General features: G+C 42.3%; 2 protein-coding genes across 8 annotated transcripts in view; one reads left to right on the top strand and one right to left on the bottom strand.

Annotated features, from left to right (window-relative positions):
- The window catches only part of SPAST (spastin), a 72423-nt gene extending 71185 nt beyond the window's left edge, over positions 1–1238 (bottom strand). Inside the window, exon 1 of one of the 2 annotated variants that reach the window (XM_074948963.1) lies at positions 948–1238. The gene's annotated coding sequence lies outside the window, so the exon portion shown is untranslated. The remainder of the gene's footprint in view (positions 1–947) is intronic. The other variant, XM_074948962.1, reaches the window with a different exon arrangement.
- DPY30 (dpy-30 histone methyltransferase complex regulatory subunit) lies at positions 956–25389 on the top strand. 6 transcript variants are annotated; one of them, XM_074948968.1, is made up of 5 exons: positions 956–1171; positions 3083–3154; positions 3244–3291; positions 8226–8368; positions 25247–25389. In XM_074948968.1, the coding sequence occupies exons 2-5, from the start codon at positions 3119–3121 to the stop codon at positions 25284–25286; spliced, it is 267 nt and encodes an 88-aa protein (XP_074805069.1). In that variant the 5' UTR covers positions 956–1171; positions 3083–3118; the 3' UTR covers positions 25287–25389. The 6 variants fall into 6 exon arrangements, with proteins under 6 accessions (XP_074805069.1, XP_074805070.1, XP_074805071.1 ...); XM_074948969.1 differs by lacking the exon at positions 25247–25389 and adding an exon at positions 9384–10104; XM_074948964.1 differs by lacking the exon at positions 25247–25389 and adding an exon at positions 10768–14496 and having other exon boundaries at positions 958–1171.
- The last annotated feature ends 624 nt before the right edge of the window (positions 25390–26013 follow it).

Raw genomic sequence — 26013 nt, 5'->3', positions numbered from 1 at the left:
GCCTCACAGATCAAGCCCTATTGGCTTCAGTGGGGTTTTATGCAAAACTCATAGCAAGATTGGAGGGGGGCAGATATCTGCATTTTTTTTGCTAATTAATAAATTCCACCCATTTTATTTCATAAGCAAAACTAAACAATACAGAGCACAAATCTTAAAATCAACAAAACTGTATTAAATTAAATAGACTAAAGTAATAGCAAGAAAATTACTTACTCAAGTGTTTGTACCTAAAGGGCACTATCACCATCAAATCTGAATTGGTAACATGGAGTTCTATGTGCCTTGACTATTACAGATTTCTGTCAGTTTTACTCAAAAATATTGAACTATGTTTTTTTCCTAATTACCATCCCTGTAAACTCATTATGGGCACTGACAGTGATGCTGAATTCTTTCCATCTCAGCTGTCACCACCCATAATAAAGGTTCTAGGCAAGACAATTGAGAACCACAACCACCTGTGCAACTTTTTGCCTTCGGTGACTCTCTGCAATTGTCATTGAGGGTCACATTTGCCTGCAATTGCACTGCCTTTTATTAATGATGATGCACCAAACCAAGGAAGGGAAACCAACTCTTAAAGCCCTGTGGGAAGTTAGACAAGACATCATTTTACATGCCCACTGGAGTTGACTGAAATGCACTAATAGGGAATTCCACACCTTTACTATATGCATGCTATAACTCAGGCTCCCTCCTCGGTTATAATTACCAGTTAAACTGACTGCAGATGTGTCTACACTACATGCTGTGGGACTAACCCCATTGCTAAGCCGCGCCCCTGCCCTTAAACTCCAGAAGCAGCAGCGCAAGGTCACAAGGCTAGGCGGCCGGCCGCTCCAGCCCGGACAAGCAAGCAGACCTCAATGGGCGGGGCCGCTGACGATCACGCGTCTGATGATGCTCGGGGGGGCCCCAAGCCTGGACTTTTTCCATTGCGCTACCTGGTGCGGGCGGGCCTTCCCTTCGCGCAGGCGCAGTTGGGTGGTCGCCGCAGCGCCACTTCCTTCACTTACGGCAAAACAATTTACGATATCCCCCCAAGCGTGCTGTTGTTAGTGGCTGAGGCTGTTGCGAGGCTTCTGTAGCCTCGCAACGATCCTTCCCTTTTTCTCCCCACGGCGAGGCTCGTCGCCGCGTCCCCTCCGTTGAGCGGCTGTCTCGAGAGGTGAGAGCGGCTCCACGGCCGAGGAGTGCGGGTAGCGCTGCGTCCCTCGCTGCCGGGCCCCGCCCCGCGGGGCGGGCGTGAGGCTGGAGGGGGCAGAGCGGGCGGGGCTGCGAGCGAGGGAGGGCTGGGCCGGGTCGGGTCGGGTCGGGTCGGGTCAGCGCCTGGTGCCGCCTGCCCGCTCCTGGCGCGGGAAGCCTCGGCTGTGGCCCTCGGGGCGCGGACACCGGCACTCGGCCTCAAAGGGAGCCTCGCTGCGGGAGCCGCCGCAGCCCGGGCCGTTCTAGCGGCTTCCCGCGGTACCAGCTGCTCCGCGCCGGGAGCAGGTGCGAGTCGGGGGGGGGAGCCGAGCAGGAACGCGGGGTTGTCCCAGGCTGGCGTGTAGCCTCTTGACGGGGGTCACTTCGTAAGACAGGAGAGAGTTGTGTTTGTTTTTTTTCCTGGTCTTCTAAGCTGTGCTGTAATGTTGGCCCCGGACTGCTGGTATCGGAGGCGGCTGTGCCAGGGAGTGGGTTGGGGTTCGCTCAGTGGCATTTATTTCTCCTGAAATGGGAGCTCTCCTGTATGCCGAAGCGATGCTCCTTCGCCTGTTCTGAGAATGATTAAAAACGAGAAGCCGTCGTAATCCAGCTCTCAACTCCTGCTCCGATCCCCTCGTCTCCAGCTTTGCTGGAGGAGCTCTTGGACGTCTCTGAACATACACCTGCTGTACTCTAGTACCTTAATGGAGGAAGTGGGATTGTTTGGATCCTCTAGGAGATATTGTAATACCAGTACATAATAGATATGCCGTCTCTGAAATGTTCATTATCTACTGGAGGTAAATGAGTGTTAATAATTATCATTTTCTTCCTCACTCACTTGGTCGGCTTTCTTTCACTTGACTCTTTGAGGATGGCAGTTTCACTATTTCTTTATTTACTACAGAGCAGCAGTTCTCAGACTGTGTGGTGGGCCTGTCAAGGGAGGTGAGAGCTGTGTGGGTTTTTTGTTTTAGTTTAAGAGCTCTGGCTATCAGCCCCAGCTGGCTGGGACTTGTGCAAAAGGGTCAGGCACACCTAGGATGTGGAGATAAAAGTGACAGCTGGAGCTGCATCACCTGAGCTTAAGCTCTCCTCTCTGCCATCCCTTACCCGGGGCTCAGGCATTCGGACTTGTGGTGGCAGCAGCAACGTAAAGTAAGAGTGGCAATGGGGTGGTAAGTCTGTTGTGAAAAGTGATTTCACATTGCTACCCTTACTTCTGTGCTGCTGGCGCAGTGCTGCCTTGAGAGCTGGTGGCCTGGCCAGCAGCTGCTGCTCTCCACTCTGCCTTCAGAGCTAGGTGATGGTATATGTACTTGGCGGGGGATGGCATAAATGACTACAGACATAAAGAAAGGGGGTCCGATCAAAGAAGTTTGACTGTTATAGAGTCATATAGGGTAGAAAAGACAAAACAAGCAAAATACAGATTTTTAAAAACACATGTCTCGGGCCTTTAAATGTTATAGAGATTGAAAAAAGGAACAAGTCTGGTTTTTTTTTTTATTTTATTTTTTTTTTTAAAAGAACCTTTGCTGGTCTCCTTTAACACTAACTTGTACAGTCAGTTCTAGATGTTTCTGGACCACATATACACATTTGCTAATTCTTTTCAAAGTAATTATGACTGAACTAACCTTGTCTGAAAGTTCTCTTTTAAGTTACTTTGTCTGAGTTTATTTCACATATTCTTTTGAAAAACTTCAGATTTTTTATACAAGAAAAATATGGTTGACAGAGCTGAGGGGGAGGGAAAGGACCCAAACCTACCTTGGTGATAACTCTTTGCATGATGGTGACCAAAATTGTCAACCGTATTTTAAGTGTCAACTACCTTATTTTTTTATTGATTTTAATGTTCTGACCAATTTTTTTTTTGTTACTTCCCAAGATTGTTGCACGTTTGGTGACCTTCAAGTTTCAAATCATGGACTCAGAACAGATCATGGAGGGACAGGCACAGGTATAGTAAGAAACTTTTTACACTGATTTTTCTGTTAGCAGATACATAAAGTGCATTTTGGTTTTGCTGACTAGCATGTTGTTTTACAGATTCCAGAAAATCCTCATGCTGAATATGGCCTTACAGAAAATGTAGAGGTAACTAAGATTTAATTGTTCTCAAATGCAATTGAAGTAGTATTTCTGATTTGGGGGAAATATGGGTTTAATTTAGCTAAAATGATCGCAGAAATCAGACCCAAAATACAAGGAACTGAATGCTTTTGAAAGCAGTGGGTAATGAAGGGTGCTTAGCATAACTCAGTAAGTGCTGGTACCATGCACAATTGACCTTTTAATAGTATATCAGTATTGCTGGTTGGGCTGCTACCATTCTGTTTCTAGTCCCGCAGAAATAATGACCCCTTTGTGTGGTGGTTTTATCCTTTGGGTTTGGTTTGTTTTTTTTTAAGTGCTATATACAACTTACCTCCGCTACCTCTTACAGCACGTTCTTCTGACAATACACCAATGGAACGCTTCTTGGGGTTACCCAAAGCCTCTTGTATGAATCGCTACCACCTCCTTACAGCATGAGAGAGCAGTGTCTTTGCCAACTGAGGGGAAAATGCCTCCCAGTTCTGGCAGCACAAGCACTCTGCTCCAGGCCTCACAAGCCTGGCTTTTTCTCTCTGCATGCTAAAAACTTACATGCCCCCCGTGGTTATATTTGAGTGCTCAGGACCTTGTCTTCTGGATTTCTGTGGTGTACACTGATCCACTGCCTCCATGGAAGCAGTGCACACCAATTTACCAGCCTTACCTCAGTTCAACACTCTCCTTAATACAGTAACTCCTCACTTAACGTCATCCTAATTAACATTGTTAGGTTGCGGATCTGTTAGAGAATATGTTCATTTAAAGTTGCCCAATGCTCCCTTATAACTTTGTTTGGCAGCTGCCTGCTTTGTCCACTGCTTGCAGGAAGAGCAGCCCTTTGGAGCTAGCTGGTGGGGGCTTGGAACCAGGATGGGTTGGCATCTCCCCATCAGCTCCCCCAAGTTCCCTGTGCAGCAGATGCCCAGTAGGCTATCAGTTGCTGGGCAGTTTAGGTGAACATCCCGCCCTCCACTACCGTGTGCTGCTCCTGCCCTCTGCCTGGGAGCTGCTCCCGGGAGCCTCCTGCTTGCTGAGCAGGGGTGGGGAAAGAGGAATGCTGATGTCAGGATGTCCCCCCGCTCCTGCACCCTGCTCCTGTACCCCATCTCCACAGAGCAAGGTGGGGACACAACAGGGCTCAGGATGGAGGGAGCTTGCTGGCAGCAGCTGCTGTCTCAACTTGCTGATCTACTTAAAAAGGCAGCATGTGGTCAGTGTACTTAAAGGGGTAATGCACGTCTCTCTCTCTCTCACTCAGATGGCATGTGTGTGTGTCTCTCACTCACAGTGTGTCTCTGTTTCACACACATGCACCACTCGGCACTTTGGAAAGTGGAAGGAGTGATGTGCTCCAGTGGGATAGCGTGGGTTCATCATCAAGTTCAGTTTCCACAGGAAATGTTTGCAGCCACTGCTATGCATCTGTTGTCTCCTCCCTCCATTTGTGCTGCCTTGTAGAGTATGACGCTACATTAACAACAATGTGTTAACCCTTGAGGGCTCAGCCGAGTGCTAGTTCATCATTTAGCAGCAAGGCATTCCCTGGGAAATATTCCAGCCTCTGACTCCACCACCTCAACCAAGCTTCACTATCATTGTTGGTTACAATATTAAATTGTTTGTTTAAAACTTATACTGTGTGTGTGTGTGTATATATATATAATTTATTTCCCTGGAACCTAACCCCCCTTATTTACAATTAATTCTTATGGGAAAATTGGATTTGCTTAACATCGTTTGCTTAAAGTAGCATTTTTCAGGAACATAACTACAACGTTAAGCAAGGAGTTACAGTACAAGGGGCTTAGATGTGTTGATAATAAAACAAAATTGAAGATTATTTTAACAGAGCTTGAGATAAAGATTCAAAATAAAAGATTTGGAAACGTAAGGGTACAGGAAAAAAGAGAATCATAAAATGCAATCTATAGCATATACTTAGACAAGAAAGTAATTTGTCACTAATATGGTATTGCCCACCCAGTGGGCAGACCTTGCAGCGCTTGTCCAGCCCAAAGACCTTTTCATGAGACACTCCTGATGGCAGAATGTCGCCTCTGTAAAGGATAACATCTTGTCCCCTTTCCCCTTCTCTTACACAGTTATGGACTGTTATCTCTTAGCCTAGGGAGTCACCTAAACAGAGATTTCTCTTGGATTTTGTTTCTTTGTAAACACTCACTCCTGCATCTGGTAGAGAGAGTGAACACAGGGTTGCCTCCACAGATGCTGATTGTCAGCTCTGAGACTCCTTGGCCTCAAGTGACAAGTTTCACTTCCAGCAGTTCTGGAACAAAATATACTATGTTACATAGCTCTAAAATTGTTTCCCATACAAACATCTCACAATAACCACGTCAATCAGCTTGTTTTTAGCTTTCAGCAGGACTACACCTGACCCCCTTTGGTGAAATATTGAGAAGGTGGTCAGACACAGGAGTGATGCCTGCCTGGGAATGTTGGTGTGTCACCTTCCTGGCAACTTTTTTTTTTTGAGGAGGGGACACTTTCCATGTTTTCAGGCCTTGGAAATGTGCCAAAATAGTCAACTTTTTTTTCTCCCCACTCTCAATTATTTGAGAGTGTTGTTTTGACACACACTTTTTCTTTTGTTGAGAAAAGGTTAGGCTTGGGGAATGACTACTCTTATTGTTATGCATATGTTTACTAATCATAAGACGGGTGCCTTCAATTAAGTCCCTCTAACTTTCTTCTAGTCTAGGCTAGTGAATAATAGCATTTAGCCACTTCTTGCTGTTCAAAAGTCCTGTCTTGCTGTTCTCCATCTTGGTCATACTTCCTTGTATTCTTTTCAGTCTCCACTGTATCTATTTTGATATGCTATGACCCAAATTGGTCACTAATCATTGCGCATTTTGTGTATATAATGTTTTTCTAGAGCTGTAAAGCGATTAAAAATAATTGCGCGAATAATCGCACTGTTTAAACAATAATAGAATACCATTTATTTAAATATTTTTGGATGTTTACTCATTTTCAAATATATTGGCTTCAGTTATTACACAGAATACAAAGTGTTGTACAGTGCTCACTTTTTATATTTATTTTTGATTACAAATATTTGTACTGCAAAAAAACAAAAAATAGTATTTTAATTCACCTAATACAAGTACTGTAGTGCAATCTGTTTATCATGAAAGTTGAACTTCCAAATGTAGACTTATGTACCAAAAAACCCTGCATTCAAAAACAAAACAATGTAAAACTTCAGAGCCTACAAGTCCACTCAGTTCTACTTCTTGTTCAGCCAATCACTCAGACAAACAAGTTTGTTTACCTTTGCAGAAGGTAATGCGGCCTGTTTCTTGTTTACAATGTCGCCTGGAAGTGAGAACAGGCATTTGCATGTTACGGTTGTAGCCGGCGTCACAAGATATTTACATGCCAGATGCATTAAAGATTCATATGTCCCTTGATGCTTCAACCACCATTCCAGAGGACATGCATCTATGCTCATGACGGGTTCTGCTCAATAACAACCCAAAGCAGTGCGGACCAGCACATGCTCATTTTCATCATGTGAGTCAGATGCCACCAGCAGAAGCTTGATTTTCTTTTTTGGTGGTTCGGGTTCTGTAGTTTGCACATTAGAGTATTGCTCTTTTAAGACTTGTGAAAGAATGCTCCATGCCTAATCCCTCTCAGATTTTAGAAGGCTCTTCAGATTGTTAAATCATGGGTTGTGTTCTGTAGCTATTTAGAAATTTAGAAATTTCACATTGGTATCTTCTTTGAGTTTTGTCAAATCTGCACTGTCAAGTGAGCACTGTATACTTTGTATTCTGTGTTGTAATTGAAATTGATATATTTGAAAATGTAGAAAAACATCCAAAAATTTAATTTCTATTGGTCTTTTATTGTTTAACAGTGCAATTAATCGCAATTAATTTTTTTAATTGTGATGAATTTTTTTTAGTCGTGTGAGTTAACTACAATTAATCAACAGCCCTAGTTTTTTCTTACTTTTATGGTGCCAGGGTGCGTTCTGTGAGGGTTGTGGTTTTGGTTTTTTTGTATTTGCAACTACCATGGACAGACTTCTTTGAACTACCCATGATGATTTCTAGATCTTACCCCAAATGTTCTTTGCATGTTTAGAATAAATTATAGACTAACTTTCTGTAGTGCTGATGTTAAAAAAAATTATATATATATCCATGTGTGGCAAAACTGACAATTTTGGAGGACGTTATGTTAAATTATATTGTGTGTGTAAAAATCCATTTGACAATAGTATAAGACAATTCATTTAATATTTTCTGACCAAAAGGTTACAATATAGTGGAGCCAAAAAAGTGGAGGAAATGTATCTATTTTTTGCGTAAGCATTTCAGCGTATTAAAAAGATTAATAACTTACTGTATTGGAGCCTGATTTCACACAGGAATTTGCATGGCTGGACCAAGTACCATGTACCATGGTCTGTTCCAAGTACCATTGCTGGCAGGGGAACGCTTGGTAAATGCAAGTGTCCTATCCTGCAAATCCTTCTTGCAGGATTTGGTCCTACTTTTTGAAGCCTGGTACTACAAATGCTCACAAGAGCAACTTAATGAGGACGGCTTACATAAATAAAATCATTCTAATCTATAACAGCTGGTAGGGAAGAGCCATGAATATAAAAGAGCTGATGAAAATGGTAGTGTAGGGGCTGCCTCCAGTTTCAAGAAACTTAATGTAGCTTACATGGCAGCATGCTGTTAGAATCTAACATAAGGCTTTCTATATTTAACTTAAGAAAACGGAATTGAGATTCTCAACCAAATTAAAAATATGGAGTGAAATTTGAGGATAATTTCACTCCATCTTCTAATACCCTTATCTGATTGCTCTTGCTGAATGTCTGCTTTTAAGTAGACTTTTTATGTACTAATTTCAATACTTTTATTCACATGATGCTTTGAATTCATCAGAGGATAGTAGAAAATGAGAAGATTAATGCAGAGAAAACATCAAAGCAGAAGGTGGATCTTCAGTCGTTACCCACACGTGCCTACTTGGATCAGACAGTTGTGCCTATCTTACTACAGGGACTTGCTGTACTTGCAAAGGAGAGGTAAAGAACTTAATGTAGCATTTGTCTCAAAATAAAGGAGGCTCACATGTGGCCAGGGCCTTCCCAATTAGGGGCTTGCAAAACCAGTTTGTCTCCATCAAAAGCTCACTTATGGAATTTGGGGTGGATGTAATAGCATGTCTGTTCTCTTGAGCAGCCAAGATGTGTTCTGTAACTAGCTGCTTGCGATGTGAGCTGTATAAGAGAATATCGGTAATCTCATTGTCACAAGGACATGTAGTGTTAGTGCAAGGTTTTCACAGGGTAAATAAGAATGCAGTCTGAATAAATCTGTTCTTTAAGTAAATCTGTTGCATGGTTCCTCATGGCAAGAGCCTGGACAGACATTTCACCAGCATTCTTAACCTGGCTCAGGATTCTTGAATGAGTCCTGCTCCCTCAGTAAGTAGGTACTCCTCATGCTGTCTCTTACTTTGTTGAACAAGGTAGTTCCAGAAAATCCAGCTAGTAATAGCATATAAATTCTTTCTCGGCACTTATTCTTGGGAGTTCACACAATGAGAGATTGTGCTGGAGCAGCATACTAATGATACTGTTCCCTTTGTTTAAAGACTGTTTTGCCAGGAGGCCTCATAAATACTTTGAACAACATGGAAAGGATGTTCCTCAGTAGAAACACTCAATTGTCCTTCCTCTGCGGTTGATTCCTGTCATCTAGGTATAACTGGAACCACTTGAGTGTCATACTGCACATGCTGCTAATATCCCTTTGTTGCCAAAGGAACAACCTTTGGCTAATCTTATCAAAAACTGCGAAGGACCACAGTGGACCAAGTTAAAATCATGAGAACCTTCATACCTCTCCCAGTGGTATCTTAACCCCAAAAGAACATTTGAGTTTAAACTAGAACCCACCCACATCAATAACTAACCACTTAGTTGCTGTGTAGAGACAATATTCTGCTTGTAAACTGTGTGCAGATCTTCTATTGATTTATTTGGGGTTCTGCTTTGGATGGAGAGTACTATGTAGTCCTAAATTGATATATTCCAGACCACAGTTAAAACTTTTGGACGCTTCCCTGGAATGAGTGTGATAACCTGATATGTGGGGTGAGACAAGTTGGATTACCAGGACTTATGCACTACACTTTTCTCCGGCTGAAGAAAAACAAATCTTACCTAGCAAGGCTGTGGTGAGGCTTAATTGTAAAGCAGTTTTCATGTTAGTGTTTTTTCTTCCAGTAATTTCAACTGTTATCACAAGTGTTGGTTAGAAAAAAATATTTGGCAGAAGCAACAAAGATACCTTTGAGGCAAACTGTTCTAATGGAGGCACTAAACAGTTGCTATCTGAAGTAAATCAAATAACAAGACAAGAACAAAGCGGACAAGGAAGTTGGCTACTTTAAATCTTTACCTTACGTGGCAGGAGTTGGTGAAATAGGCAAATGCATTAGAAATTACATTAAATAAATTCAGTGTGTAAACTTGGGTAATTCACTTGATGCTTTAAGATGGATGTGGGTTAGAGGGGGAGAGAGGCCACCTTTCTAAACTGACTTCATTTGCCTAGTCAGTGTCACTTCCATTGTCTCTCCTTCCCCTTAGATCTACTCTTCCTTCCCTACTTCCTATGCAGTCTCCCTCCCTTCCAGAACCTGTGCACAGCATCTTCCCCTGGTAGCTGCTTAATATAATTGTGGACACATTTTAGGCGTTGTCTGTCTTTCCGATTAACTGTGAACCGTAAGCCTCTAAAAAAATAAATGAGAAATGTTGATTACCATAGAATCTGTATACATGCATCTTAATTATAGTTATGAAGAATGTTTTCTTCTCAGGCTATGACTACACTGAGCCAGGTGTGTGACTCTCCTGTTCATGTACACATACTTGCACTTACTCTCATCAAGCTAGTACAAGTAGAAATAGCAGTGTAGCTACGGTAGCACGGGTGGCAGCAGCAGAGGCATGGCTGAGCTGTACTAAGTCTACATCCTCCTGAAACTGGTGTGCATTTACTTGACACAGCTTAGCCATGCCTCTGCTGCTGAAACTGTGGCTGAACTGCTATTTATACTCACTAGTTTGGTGACAGCTAATATGAGTGTGCACATGAGCAGAAGAATCACATCCCTAGAGCTTATTGTAGATGTAGCCTAATAATGACAATTTGTGTAGTGGCTATCGAGGACCAGGAAGTGTTGCAATGGGGATCTTAATAAATGGAGGAACTTCCTGGCTAGGGAGTTCTCTAGTTGCTGCTGAAACATGACCCTTTGTGTTTGTTGTCATGCTACAAAGCTGAACATTTCTAATTTGTCCAGTGCTTTTACAAGTAAGTCTCTGTTTTCAGTGAAGATGAAGAGCTCTCCAGCTCACTTAAATGTATGTGACAAATAGTAATTACGCTTGATTTTTTTTTATCTCTACAGACCGCCAAATCCTATTGAATTCCTAGCAGCATATCTTTTAAAAAACAAGTCACAGTTTGAGGACCGAAATTAATTCCATGGGAAGAGGACAACAGTTTGGCTGCTAAACTTAGATACTAATTTGCCATGATTCATTCTTTGCTGTAAAAATCATACAGAACCACCAATGTCTTTCAAACTGCACAATTTCCCTTATCTTTTCTTGAGTTATTTAATAAAGTACATTTTTATTCTCACTAGTCTTAAACTACATGTTAAGTGTCCTTCAGAGTAAAGTATTGAAAGTTCACAGCTAGGTGAAAGCTTGAATAATTCCAGTGAAATATTTCACCTCAGTACATGAAACAAAAGTAATGATCTTACTGGTAAGAAATTACTAAAAATCAGACTTGGTTTTATGTAGCTCCTTTTCTGTTAAAGATATCCTAAACTATTAAAGCCATAAATTCTGTGTTAGTAGTATAGAATTCAATATTCGCTGCTCCATCAATGGTAGAAGACAAGCAGTCATCAAAAGCATGTGAATATCCTTGGACGCTAGAACTTTATTTAGTGAGATAGACACCTCACTTCAGAGTCCTGTAGGATCCTTAATTTTTACTTAGACAAGAAGCGGACACAAGGTACCATAGGTGAACGTATCATCTGAACAACAACATCCAATTCTGCTGATACATTCATGCTACAGCAGTGGGCGATAGAGCATTATTTATTGGTAACTTCCTTAATAATGTGTTTTATGGAATAATAGTGGAATGATCCATTTAGTATCTACAAATGTTCTTACACTAGCCAAGTCTTGCAGTGATCTTGTCCTGCCGTTAATAAAGGTGAATGGAAAAAAGAATGAAGCATTGTTTGCCATATACCTAACAGCTTTCTTTTAATTCTGGAACATCAATAGCATTACCAATTTAAAAGGGACACAGCTTGAATTATGTGAAATTGACTTATTTAAAATAAAAGTCCAGTGTCTAATAATAGAGCATCCTTTAAACAGTATCCTCCTCAAATTTTATAAATACTCAAAATAACTATATAGATTTTTGTTTCCTTGCTGATGTTTGAGGGGAAACGAAAACTGACTATACAAAGTGCTATCAAAATGCACAAAGTAAACACACAATACTTTTTTCTTTTCATTTACAGTAAGCTTGTGTTTTACTGGTAACTGCAATAGGTAAGCAACTTCTAGCTATATGACGTTTTTCAAAAATTTTCTTAATATAAGCAGAAGTAGTCAATCTTCTGTAGCCAAATGATCTCTTGAGTACTGTCTTATGTTTCACAGTATGCATCATCATTATACTCCGTATCCGTGCTCCCTATTTCTGTTGTGAGTTTTACCTCTGTGCGCTTGAAGAGGAAAGATCAAACCTGTCATCCACTGGCTAGAGGGCTTCACATCCAGTTCTAACTTCTGTTCGGCAGCAGTGTCAGGCTGTTTCTAGATCTGCTTTCCTTTGGTGTGTAGGAAGTCCTTTAGAAACATTCTAAATTTTATGCAGATTTGTTCCTTTCTTTATCCCAGCTAGGAATCATTCTGTGTCTTCTCTTTAAGCAGCAGCTTCACTTCACTTAGAGACAAAAGCTATGATCCTTATGTGCATTTGCTCCACAGCCTTTGGTGCTGTTCCAGCTTGCATCCTCAGCCACTGGCCCCTACCATGGGCATGGTAGGAGTGGTTCCCTGGAGTCTGGCACTTGAACTCAATGAAATAGTGCCAATCATGGAGAGAAGCTGTCTCCATTCTAGCCCCCCAACTTGATGCCACAGAAGCTGACAACTTCCATTGACACTTCTGTGTGGTTCCAAGCTCTACCTCAGCAGAGGATGCATTGGTTCTTCAGATTCTAGCCCCAGGAAAGTCCCAGCCCCACTTAAATAGCGCTGCACCTCTGTAAACCTCAGAGTGATACCACAGGCCCTTTTGACAACTAAGTGGGCATCTCTACTGTTCTCTGGTCATCACCAAGCTGGCTTCACTAACCACCAATGCTCTCATCAGCTGGAGGCAGGTGCCTTTTCCTAAATGATATGGCATCCCTCTTTAGACTGTTCTAATAACATGCCCATCCTTCCTCCTCAAGCAATGCCCCCACTTAAAATTTTTGCACGTTTTACAAGTTTTTGTAACTTTAATAGTTGCTATTTAACATTTCCCTAGTTACTGATGGCATAAAAAGTATTTCATTATAACTGTAATAACTGCGTTATCCCTAGCCTGATTCTTGCTTGCATATTTATACCTGCGTCTGGAAATTTCCACTACATGCATCCGACGAAGTGGGTATTCACCCACGAAAGCTTATGCTCCAATATGTCTGTTAGTCTATAAGGTGCCACAGGACTCTTTGCTGCTTTTGTAATATTATACATCATCCTGCTTCTTACCAAATACAGAAGACATTTATTGAATACATTTGCCTTTTCTGCATTATGATTGATAGTTTTACCATGGTTGTCTAGAATACCTATGGTATTGCTAGAATTTCATGTGTTCCTGGTGTATTTGAAGTATTCCTTCTCAGTATGCTCAGCACTACTGGCTGTAGAGTTTTCATGGATTTCTTTATCAATTGGCTGCATTTCCTAACTGCTGATTTGTACTCACTGCTCTCAGTCTCTCCTTTTTTCATCCGTTTATAGTAACTTCTTTCACTCCCTTCTTAACCAGGAAGGTTTTTTAACCAAAGCAGTCTTCTTTCATGATTGCTGATTTGGTGTTTAGTAAGCTACTAACACCAATAATTAATTACACACAGCAATCATAATTTGCTAGAATCACAGAGAGGGAAAGGTATATGGAGAGTAACAGACTTCCATCGAAGAATTATGTATCAATTCCTTAATTAAAGATGCATTATCAGAAAAAAAAACCCCTTATTATGAAAGACATTTTTATAACTCTTTGAGGATTAGTTTGTTCCTCATATTTTCTTTGCATTGAACTTTTTCATCCAATGTTTTCTTGGTGTGTCTCAGAATAAATACTTAATGTTATGTAATACTGCATAACAGAATATATAGCATTTTGATCATCATGCCTGCATGCGAAACATTTTGCTTAACAGGCTCTAAACTTCTTCCTTTTCAACTAGGTAATGTCAGAGAGTGGGATGGCACTTTAAGGGAGTCAGGGTTCAGCACTCACCTCCAACTATGGAGTGTAATCCTGTAAGGACCAGAGAAGCTTACTTTAACTCTGATGTAAATGTAGCCCTACAGGGAGCAGGATAGGAAAAAGCAGGATTGCTGCAGGGAATAGATAAGCTCCTGCAAAAGACCTTTGCTCAGGGGAAAGGGTGTGATTGAGATATTGAACTTGTGTTTAACAATCTTGTTCAAAGTAATAAAACCAAAGCTGTGAACAAAAGAGACTGAAATCCTGTGGCTGGAGAGCATTCTTTAGTGTATGGACTGGTGATATAGCCCACTGGCTTGCAGGTAACTCAAGCAAACTACGGAATTGTGTGGATGCAACACTTGAGAAATACCAATTCTCTGTTTTTTCCAAAACTTGCAAGAATGAGTGAATGTGGCAATGACCATTGCTGTAGGATATTGGAATCCAGACTGGCAACTCCTTAGCAATAGTAAGGTTAAAAGCTTGGTTAATAGTAACAGAAATGGTAGAATTTGATTTGACTGTCATCAATTCTTAAGTAAGAGCACCAATAGAAATTTTCTATGTTCACAATGTTATTTGATTCTTTGATTCCCTAATATTCCCATTTTTCACTTTTTCCATATTTCCAATTTAATGAGAATATTCTAGTAAGTTGTCAAGGCCTCAACAGATAATTCCCTTCTTGTCATCTAATTGTGTCTAACTCTGTGCTTTGTTGCCTATTTAGCTTTTTAAAAACAAAAATTCCCTCCCCCTCCCTCTCCCCCCCATTTGAAAGTATCTTCTTTCCCCATTGGTCCTTCTGGTCAGGTGCCAACTAGTTAATGGAACTGATTAACCCTTTACAGGTAAAGGAGGGATTTTATGCTACCCTTAGCTGTATGTTTATGACACCATATTTGAAATTTTCCTGGAGTACCTGAGCACAGATCTCCAACAAGGAAGTGAGAGGATCAGTAGATTCATTTGTATGATTTCAGGCTATATTCCCTTTTTGTCTGCTAAAATACAAATATTTACAGATATTCCTTCCACACATATATGAGTGATCCTCTCCCCTCAAGTGTTCATCTTTCCCTAAGGCAGATGCCATTGTAGGGAGTTAATGTTTCAATGAAAATGTAAAAGTGTGGGTTACATCGCCAATGGCTCTAAAGTGCTGGCAGAGGAGTGGTCAGAAGAGGGACAATATTGAGAGTGAAGAAGAAAACTCCTGTATTGCCCAAGAATTCAAAGGGAGGAGATTTGGCTGCAGGCTCTAATATTATGGTTTTCTCAACACAGCCTCTCATAGTATATTGGAAACCATGAAAAATTGGGAACTTTTGATTCCAGTAGTCCATGTGTAATAGCAGTAGAGGGCAGAGTGACTTATGAAGAAAAGCAGTGTTAAGTCTGGTTTCAGAGGAGCAGCTGTGTTAGTCTGTATCCGCAAAAAGAACAGGAGTACTTGTGGCACCTTAGAGACTAACAAATTTATTAGAGCATAAGCTTTTGTGGGCTACAGCCCACTTCATCGGATGCATAGAATGGAACATATAGTAAGAAGATAATATATACATACAGAGAAGGTGGAAGTTGCCATACAAACTGTAAGAGGCTAATTAATTAAGATGCGCTATTATCAGCAGGAGAGAAAAACTTTTGTAGTGATGATCAAGATGGCCCATTTAGACAGTTGACAAGAAGGTGTGAGGATACTTAACATGGGGAAAGAGATTCAATATGTGTAATGACCCAGCCGCTCCTAGTCTCTATTCAAACCCAAGTTAATGGTATCTAGTTTGCATATTAATTCAAGCTCAGCAATTTCTCATTGGAGTCTGTTTTTGAAGCTTTTCTGTTGCAAAATTACCACCCTTAAGTCTTTTACTGAGTGGCCAGAGAGGTTGAAGTGTTCTCCTACCGGTTTTTGGATGTTATGATTCCTGATGTCAGATTTGTGTCCATTTATTCTTCTGCGTAGAGACTGTCCGGTTTGGCCAATGTACATGGTAGAGGGGCATTGCTGGCACAGGATGGCATATATCACATTGGTAGATGTGCAGGTGAATGAGCCCCTGACGGCGTGGCTAATGTGATTAGGTCCTATGATGGTGTCACTTGAATAAATATGTGGACAGAGTTGGCATTGGTCTTTGTTGCAAGGATAGGTTCCTGGGTTAGTGTTTTTGTTGTGTGGTGTGTGGTTGCTGGAGATTATTTGCTCCAGGTTCGGGGGCTGTCTGTAAGCAAGGACTGGTCTGTCTCCTAAGATCTATGAGAGTGAGGGATCATTTTCAGGATAGGTTGTAAATCTTCGATGATGCGCTGGAGAGGTTTTAATTGGGGGCTGAAGGTGACAACAAGTGGCGTTCTGTTATTTTCTTTGTTGGGCCTGTCCTGTAGTAGGTGACTTCTGAGTACTCTTCTGGCTCTGTCAGTCTGTTTTTTCACTTTCGCAGGTGGGTATTGTAGTTTTAAGAATGCTTGATAGAGATCTTGTAGGTGTTTGTCTCTGTCTGAGGGATTGGACGTGCAAGGGGTTACAGAATGAGACTGTTAGTTCTAAACTTCCGTCAGGTGTCCTGATTAATGCCAATATAATTCTTCTTCAAAAACAGGGGGGGAATTCAAAGGATTTTAACTGGAGTGTTTTGACTTATGAAAAAGGTGATGTTAAAAATCTACACCCACTCCCTTCCCCTTTCTTGATCTAACTTCAGGTGAAAAATGACCCTCCTTTGTGTATCACTAAAAGCTCTTCTTGTTTCCTTCAAAATCTCTGATGCTTAAAAGCCAATTAAAGTGTTCTACCTGCCCCACCCCTATCCTTCCCCAACTGCTTACAATTTAATTGTGCCACTTTGACATTTAGTACTAAGTATTATCACTGTTTTAGAGATAATTTGTTAGAAATGAAGCACTACTTTTACTCCAGGAGTAGCAGTTGCTATCCTCCCAGATGCCAGGATCAGGGTAATAGAAATTAGTGTGGAATTTTTCACTGAGGGTAATGCATCTGAAGAACTTAGCCTTTGTTTCAGTATGCAAATTATCTGTGAAAAGTGTGTGGTGTGATTTCTTCACACACACGCGCGCACACACACTTTTTTTTGGGGGGGGGGGGGGGGCGCGGGTTGGGCAGTTATTGATAATTCTCTGACACCATTTCCCAGCATGTTTGGAGTCAGGGGCTGGGATCAAATGGAGAGAAACTCCTGCTGAAGCCAATAGGGAGGCTTCTGCATGGGGGGAAATGGACAAACCATTTCCTGGGCTAATGGTGAACTAGGACTGTGCTGCCCCCTGAGTGGGAGGGGACAGCTTGACTCAGACCAAGACAAGCTTTCAGTTTTTTGTCTTTTGGGCTTGGCAACTGAGACAGACAGACAGAACAGCTCAGGGGGAAGTCTGATTAACTCCCCCGCCCCACAAAGGGAGTCTTTGAACTGCTGTGGGAAAGTTGCATGGATCAGGCAGTTCCAGCACTGGGGAGACCCATATCCACAGTGGCAGCCAGAGATCTGCCAGCTGAGGCCTCCACAGGACTCCAGATCAGGGAGCCTGGTAGGAGCTGGTGTGGGATCTACAAAAGGACTTAGGCGTTGCAATGCTGAGCGTGATGATGACTAAATTTTAAGCACCTAAAAAATTACAGGAACAGTGCCACACCCCACAAAGTCAAGCTGGGTGCCTAGACTCACCATACAGCGAATGGGGGAGAGAGGCACCTCAGAAGTGAGCCACAAAAGCAAGCATGCTAGGTGGGGAGCCACTTAAACTAGCTGACAGGTTTCAGAAACTAGCTGAGGGAAAGTGCCAACCAGAGGGGGTATGCTAAGCTCTGTCCCTCTCATGGACATAAGCAGCATCCTGTAGCTCTGACTTCGGCGCCTATCTCTGCTTAGTGATGCGCAAACAGAACCTGTCTCCTGGAGGGGCCTTGGCCACCTAAGCTGTTTCTTGTGGGAATGAGTTAGGTGCCTGCCTCACTCCACACACACGGGCTGCCAGAGGTCGTTCCTTGTAACTCTCAGCCCAGTCGTTAGAGCAGTGACAGTCTCCTGGGGTGTGGGAAACCCAGATTCAATTCCTATTTCTCAGGAGGGTGCTCTAACCATTGAGCTAGGGGATAGCCTGATGTGGGGCTTCTCAGTCTCTTCAGTTGAAGCTTTCCACTGTAAATAAATGAGTGATTGGAGCAAGGAGATTGGACCCAGGATTTCCAACCTTGTAAGTCTAGGGACTTACTGGTATGGGGCTGGGCTGGGGCCGGCTCTGGCCCCCGGAAGGGGCGGGGCCTCAGGCGGAAGAGGCGGGGTTGGGGGAGGTCAGAGCCAGCCCTGGCCCACCCTGTATCGGCAAGTGCACCCTTCCCCCTCCACGGGGTAACAGTAGCAGCCAGGGGCTCTGGCAGCGATTTAAAGGGCCCTGGGCAGTAGCAGCAGCCGGAGCCCTGGGCCCTTTAAATCGTCCTCAGAGCCCCGCCGCCGCTTCCCCAGGGCTCCGGCAGCAGGGCTCCGGGGACAGGGCTCTGGCCGCCACTACCGCTCTGGGCCCTTTAAATCATCTCCGGAGCCTGCCGGAGCCCTGGGGAAGCAGTGGCAGGGCTCCGGGGATGATTTAAAGGGCCCAGGGCTCAGCCGCTGCTACCGCCCCAGGCCCTTTAAATCGCCGCCCCACCGCCACTACCCTGGGGCTCTGGCAACGGGGCTCTGGCAGCAATTTAAAGGGCCAGGGGCTCCAGCTGCCTGGGGAAGCCGATCCACCCTGGTACGGCACACCGTGGCATACCAGCTTACTTTCACCTCTGTGGATATCCTAACTGCTGGACTACAGAGTCATTCTCTCTCTGGCCCAGCGATTATTTAAATATTTATCCACAGTGGATCTCTCTCACTCTCACACACACACTGCTCTCTTTCCCTCTTCCACCAGCCAGAGGTTGAACAGGACCTGATCTGGTAGGTGATCTCTGAGCACATCTACCAGATTGGGCCCTACAAAGGAATTAGGCAGCTGAGTGCCTATATTTCCCAGTTTGTGAATTGTTTTGGGCTTCGGCCAGAGATGGATGTCCGGATGCCTAGAGGGAGGAAGCAGTGTGCATGCCCAGAGGTGGGAACTTTTACCCTGAAAACTTACTCACCTAGTGAGTTTAGGGATTTACAGGGTTCAGTGGGAGTGCTGTGTATTGCAAAGGAGCCAAAACTGGGACTTGGGAGCCTACTATGATGATATGGGGAATCTTCTGTAATATTTTTATGAATCCTTTATGTGCCCCAGTTTCCCCTACATTTCACATGGCTACCCAGTGGTGAGGAGAAAAGGACTGTTTGCTCCTAGGGCAGGCTAAGAGACCTAGGTATGAATATTGCCTAGCTGTCTGAGGCTGACTGGATCATTAAAAAGGACCTGCCAGGGCTGAGCTCATATCAATGGAGCAGTGTTTCTCAACTTTTTTATTCTGGTGATCCCCTTTGGACTTAAAAAACTACCCCTTAGGAAAAAATTGCAGCCCTCTTACTTCAAGCCCGGGGCTTCAGGTCAGCTCAGAGCGTGAGGATAAAACATGTATATTAGCTTTGCACAGCCCCCTGTGGCATGGTGCCCCTGGCAATTGCCCTGCTTTCTACCCCCTAATGCTGGCCCTGCTTTTGACCCTTCCCCCATCCCCACTCTGACCGCCCCCTGGGGGTCACAACCCCCAGGTTGAAAAACACTGCAATGGAGAATCTGAGAAGACAATGGAAAACTTTATCACCAGGAAGTTGACACCTAGCAACCAAGGACGTGGTGGAAGATGTATTTCTCTGCTTCTTGGCAGGGAAGCTGAGCAAAGTCCCCTAGCTTGAGAACAAAGGACTGGGAAATGTAAGATGGGGGGACAAGAATTGGTTGCTGGAGGGAGACCGGGGTCTTACCAGGAAACTGTTTAAGGAAGTCAGAGAGAAACAGAGCCTGAACGTGGAGTTTGCTACACCTTGATTGGGCTCTGGGCTAACCAGATGGACTTGGACTATGGTTTAACCTCCATTCTCTACACTAACATAAGGGCTTCTATGCTGTGGTCCAGTTGACTAATGAATCCTATTGTTTTGACAATGCTGTTTGAGTGTCCCTGCAAATACTGACTGAGGTGCACTAATCCCTGGAGCGTGTACGAGTTTCTATTGGGAGTCTGTCAGTTGAATTCACTGAACAGAGATCTCTGTATGAAGCAGGAGTGTTGGAGCCCCAGAGTTGTAGTCTTGGGAGGCTGTGAGGCCAGGTGGCCTATCCTGAAGGAAGAGCAAGTCCCCTGGGGGGTCTGACACACTGAAGGGATTCTGCCCAGGGCTGAAGACGCAGTAAGAGTTCTTTGTTGAAGCCGGCCAATGTTCACAGCACTGCAGTACTCCTCCCCGGACTCAACCTCAGCATGCCAGCTGCTTAGAAAGGTGCCCAGGAGGGAGCTGGGGTTGGGAGGCAGGGAACTGACTGATTTGTTAATGTTTAGTAGATACTTATTAGTTAAACCCTAACCCTTTCCTTTCCCAGATTGTATCTTCCCAGCTCCCAGTAAAGTCTCCCTTTATTATACAGTTGATTTTGAGTGTTATTTCTTTGCTGGGGTTTGTGTTGAAGTACTTTATTGGTTTGGTATGGATCACAGTTGAGAGGGTCAATCGCGGTTCAGACTGTCAATAAACTGGGCAGACACCACCACACTGGTGGTATATTCTATAATTAGATTTAACCAAACCAGCAACAAATGTGTGCTCCTGGGTCACTATACTAGCTTAACATGGAGCCACAGACAGTCCCCTTAGACACTCCAGCCTATATTACCACCCAGACAAACTGAACTTCTGTGATGATGGCGGGGGGTCAGTCACTTACCCAGGTCAATGGATGCTCAGGACCTTACACCAAAGACAATGCTGTAGCCAATCTTTCAGTTAACTAAAGATTTATTAACTAAGAAAAAGAAATGCGTTACTAAAAGGTTAAAGCAAATAAAATACGTTACAGTTGGATCAAAGTTATATTTGAAAGTCATGTTAAATCTCCTAGTTTTCTATAAGTCTCTCTGAATTGCCCAACTAGTTCTTAGGTACCTCACTCCTTTTGTTCAAAATTTCCTGTTATAATTCACCCATCCAGAGCTGGGGTAGGAAAGAAGTGGCCAATGGCCTTTGTTCTCCCCTTTTATATCTTGACCCTTTTTGCTGGCAAAATCCTTGCTGTGCTTTGTCATCAGTCCTTCATATGACTTGCAAATCTTTGCTTGCACCTTCTGCGTATGTGCTGGTTGAGGTGTCTTTGGGGATGACATGCAGAAGCTCTTGGTTACGGCTCCTTTGTTAATCCAGAAGAATTAACCTGTGGGCATTTTGCAGATCCACAACATGTTTGAGTTACACACATATAGCAAAATTTCATAATTCCACACACAATGTCGATAGACACATCATAAAAAGATAATACTCAGATTACAACTATTCCAATGATACCTCCCAAGGCATACTTTATACAAGATTTACCACAAGTCTGTAAAAGTGGTGACCATATTAGTGTAGATGGTCATCTTCCCCTTTAGATAGCATCACATAACTCTTCACAATGGGTGAGTTAATTTGGTTGAAACACTGAATACAAATAACAACAGGAGCCAAATTAGCTCATTCATCATAACTGCTATTCTGTTCCCCCCCACCCCCACCCTGACCCTCACCAGTGGAATCAGGTGGGAAAATGAAGGGGGTAGGGGAGCCAGCAACTGGAATACAGGGAGCTGCAAAAACAAAAGGGCAGCAGTGGAAACTAGTGTGTTTGTTGCTTCTTAAAGAGAAGTGGAGTAACAGAGCAAAAGGACATGCGGCTATTCACAGGTACTGTGACATTCAAGGAGTTCAGCTGTAGGTGGCAGTATCTAAAGTGTTTGAACTTCTAAAGACCAACAATTCCACAGTGATCTCAATACACAGTACAAGTTTCCAACAGAAAATTATGTGAAGCAAGACTTCATCTCAGTCTTGATTGGACAGAACAAATTTCCTCCAAGAGGTGTGCTTCTGTGCAAGTTCAAAGTAAAATGACTTTCATGTCTTCTCCCTTCACTCTCCAAAATAGATTTTGGTAAAGAGTGTAGTGTGCTATGCTAGGTCAGCCTGGAATTTCCAAGCTCAGAGCATCTATGCTAGTCTCCAGTTCAGCTGTCACTTGCCATCAGAATTCCTATCATTCAGCTGTACTCATAAATGCTGATGTCAATGTTGCCTGCTAACTGTGCTTCCATCTAGGCTAGATTGAGAGAAACAAAAAGTTATTCTTTGCAAGGGAATGTTGTTGAAGAATGACTGTTAGGAAGGTCTCTTCAGGGAGGCTTTCTACAAGAGAACAATTAAGAACTTGAGCCTAAGAGCAATGAAACAATTTATAAGTTTTTTTTTTTTAAAAGGCTTTTTAGAATTGATATCTTGGATATGTATTTAAAAACTGGTTTCAGACAGTTTCATCAGACATCCGATGAAGTGAGCTGTAGCTCACGAAAGCTTATGCTCAGATAAATTGGTTAGTCTCTAAGGTGCCACAAGGACTCCTTTTCTTTTTATTTAAAAACTGCATTCCTTTAAGCCTTTATTTGTTAATTTTGTGTCATTTGATAGTCATGCAGCACTTCCTCAGACAGCCTGGGTTAGAAAAAGTAGCTAGTTACTATTTTAATATTCATATCAAGTGAATGCAGTGTCCAAAATAGAGTTCGGGTGCTGGGGTAGGAAGTAATGGTATAGTCCAATTTCTTAAAGGATTTCTCTTTAAACTCCTCCAACTGTGATCAGTGAGAAGTCTAGCTATGTTTTACAGTACCAACCTATAATTAAGCCAAAACAATGTTAACATTTTTTCTTAGGAAACGCTAGTTGTGTCAGGGCTCTAAAATGAAATGTCATGTTTCAGAGTAGCAGCCATGTTAGTCTGTATTCGCAAAAAGAAAAGGAGGACTTGTGGCACCTTAGAGACTAACCAATTCATTTGAGCATAAGCTCTCGTGAGCTACAGCTCACTTCATCGGATGCATTCAGTGGAAAATACAGTAAAAATGAAATGTGTATTTGTTTTGTTTTTTAAATGTATAGTAAACCTTAATCAAGGGATTTTACAAATAAGTGTGAAAAAACAGATGCCACTCCAGGAAACCTACAGTAATTAAAATTGGGAAAAAAAAAAATCAAAGGAGCTACAAGTTAGAAAAATCATTAACAGCGGGAAACCAGAGGATTGGTCAAAAATTTTTAAAAAGCAGTACTTCTGAAGAAGCATTTCAGCCCAGATCTACATAGCCTGAAGACATCTCTCTGTTGACTCTTGACCAATCCATCTTATCAGAATGCTTGATTAACCTAAGACCACAACTTGAATATGGCAAACAAAGCAGGTGAACCACCCCAGCTACAGTATGCCTTTCCAGTAACACTGGAAGAATTGGAGGCAATGCATGGTGCCTTGAGGTCTGTAGTACATGAGATGGGCCTGGGCTTAGCAGTATTTGCTTCCCTGAAGACCATTCTCTTTTTTTGCTTCTAAAGTGACAGTGGAAAGAAAGGATTTCCTACCGAAAGCAATTCTTAAAAGCCGTATCACACCCCTCTACTTTGATTGCAGTTAACATCAACTCTACCAGGGCCACTTTAAGAATAGTCCAGAGCTGAGTGAATAATTGTGAGGGTTTTGTTATTGTTCAGCGACCGAACCAAAACAATTTTTTGCTTTGAGCCCAAGTGGAATTTTGTTTTCTCACAGAAAAAAAAACTGGTTTCAGAGTAGCAGCCGTGTTAATCTGTATTCGCAAAAAGAACAGGAGTACTTGTGGCACCATAGAGACTAACAAATTTATTTGAGCATAAGCTTTCATGGGCTACAGCCCACTTCATCGGATGCATAGACTGTTAATCTAGTGAAACATTTTGAATGTTGACAGACTGGTTACTTTTGACACTTGTTTTTGTGTGTGTGGTTTTTTTGTTTGCCCAAAACTATTTGCCAAATTCTACCTGTAGTTATGAATAACTTTGCACTGAAAAACTGCATTTTGGGGGTAAATGTACTATTTGCTGAAAAAAATGCATCCAGCTCTAGTCCAGACACAGTAACCAGAGTTCTTAGAAATTTAAAGATGCAGCACACAGAAAATGAAGGCATATGTTATAGATACATACTTCACACACCTCCTCTGTATTTTGTTTTAATTAAGAGATGGAGCATCTCAAATTATAAGGAGACTAGTTTCTTAGGAGAGAGGTTAGGAGCAGTTTAAAATTGGTTTAATGTGGAAAGCTAGCTTCAATTGTAACTATGGAGTTTCTTCTACTGCTTCTAATATGTGATATCAGCTCTCACCATTGTATGCCAATAGTAGGAAGAGAACCAATAGTTTGAAACATACATGCTGCTTCTTCAACAGACTATCTTTGACTTTCAAAGTTAAACCTACATTATATTTTTCCTTTCCATTTCAGACAGTTAAAGACTGTTAATACAACTGGAATAAATATTTTTAAAGGGTCAGTGAGTCTAGCTCCAAACTATTTTGCATATAGACATTCTCTATGGTTCATGTTTTCTCTTTTATGGTATGCATTGTCTTTGCTTGTGTGTTTTATGCCCCAAATAAATAGTGAGTCTGGAAACTTTTTGTTTTAAACACCAACATTTGTAACCTTTGCCAAACTTCTTTACGTTTCTTATGTATCACTGCCCTTTACTAAGGTTGTCATCCAAAAAACAAGACATGATTTTTTAAGCCCTGCAACACATGATCTACTATTCTCTAAAATACTGTAGATTCACTCACTGACGACTGCGTATTGTAACCTTGCATATCTGACCAATCCTTTAAACATTCACAGTTGAAGTCTTGGAAGCTTCACGCAGCCCACCCGTTAAGCAAGTAAGCCCGCACTTCTACAGTTAACTTTGACTGCAACGAGACTACATACAGCTTGTAAAGCTAAGCATGTGTGTAAGTCTTGGTAGGGGTGGTACATAAGCCTTGATATTTCAGAACTGGAACTTCCAGTTCCTGCAGTGCTCTGGCTCAACTACTGCTCCGCATCACTGTAGTTTTCAATATACAGTTAGCCACCCATGCACATGTAGCACAGCTTCTGTTAGCTACTTGTTCTGGTAATATGGCAAGAAAATCCATATAATCTTCAGCGCCTGATTTTCAAATTGATGTTAGTCAAATCAGAAGTAGTGTTCACCAAGATACTCAACTGAGGGCTATTTTTAATACAAAAATCTTTCTATCTGCAGGTATTTTGACTGTTGAGCTGTTATTTACAAGATTTTTTAAAATAGGAAAATGCTTTTTTTTCCAGGTATGTTTTGAGGAAAACCCACTTCAGCCTCTGTAAATAGTTGAGTGAAAAGTAATCCCTTTCAGGCAGAGCCCAAGCCTGCAAAGTTTCAGCCCAGAAGGAAAAATGTCAGCAACCTATGGAGCAATTGAAACCAGTGGGCTAAAGTAGAAACACATGCACCCTGTAGGTCACTGCTATGCTTGTTAGAATATACTTATCTGTTTGTTCTGATCATTGCATTTAATTATATAACAAGTTATTTTCAGCCAAGCCTTTGTGTGTGTTCTCCTGTTACAGCATTTCACACAATCTGAAGTCACTTTGAAATGACTGTCGTATACAACAGGACAGTGTGATAAGTCAATTGCTGCAGTAACAGGTTACAGAAATGAGAGAGGAAGTCAGCAGAGCCTCTGCTAATCTTCACTGCAGAATTAAGGCTTCCTTTAACTGGGGTTCAAATGTACTCAGGGTCCCATAAACAGAAGAATCAAGTTTCCAGCAATTCTGAATCAACGGTGGCTAAGGAGTTAAGGAATCCATTTATCCAGATGCTTATGCGGGTGTCTTGCATCCCCTTTCCTGCTGGGATTTTCTCTCTACTCTAGAAAAAAGAAAAGGAGTACTTGTGGCACCTTAGCTCACGAAAGCTTATGCTCAAATAAATTGGTTAGTCTCTAAGGTGCCACAAGTACTCCTTTTCTTTTTGCGAATACAGGCTAACACGGCTGCTACTCTGAAACCTGTCTCTATTCTAGGACATCCTGTGTCTGCTTGGCAATTCA

The sequence above is a fragment of the Natator depressus genome, chromosome 3 (assembly GCF_965152275.1).
Source record: "Natator depressus isolate rNatDep1 chromosome 3, rNatDep2.hap1, whole genome shotgun sequence".
Classification (NCBI taxonomy): domain Eukaryota; kingdom Metazoa; phylum Chordata; order Testudines; family Cheloniidae; genus Natator; species Natator depressus.
This window is presented reverse-complemented; position numbering and strand designations above follow the sequence as displayed.

Excerpts from the sequence above, each read along its gene's own strand:
- DPY30 (XM_074948966.1), top strand. The coding sequence starts at position 3,119 with ATGGACTCAGAACAGATCATGGAGGGACAGGCACAG. Across the intron at positions 3,292-8,225 it reads GCCTTACAGAAAATGTAGAG|AGGATAGTAGAAAATGAGAA; the intron begins GTAACTAAGATT and ends TGAATTCATCAG. Across the intron at positions 8,369-10,767 it reads GCTGTACTTGCAAAGGAGAG|ACCGCCAAATCCTATTGAAT; the intron begins GTAAAGAACTTA and ends TTATCTCTACAG.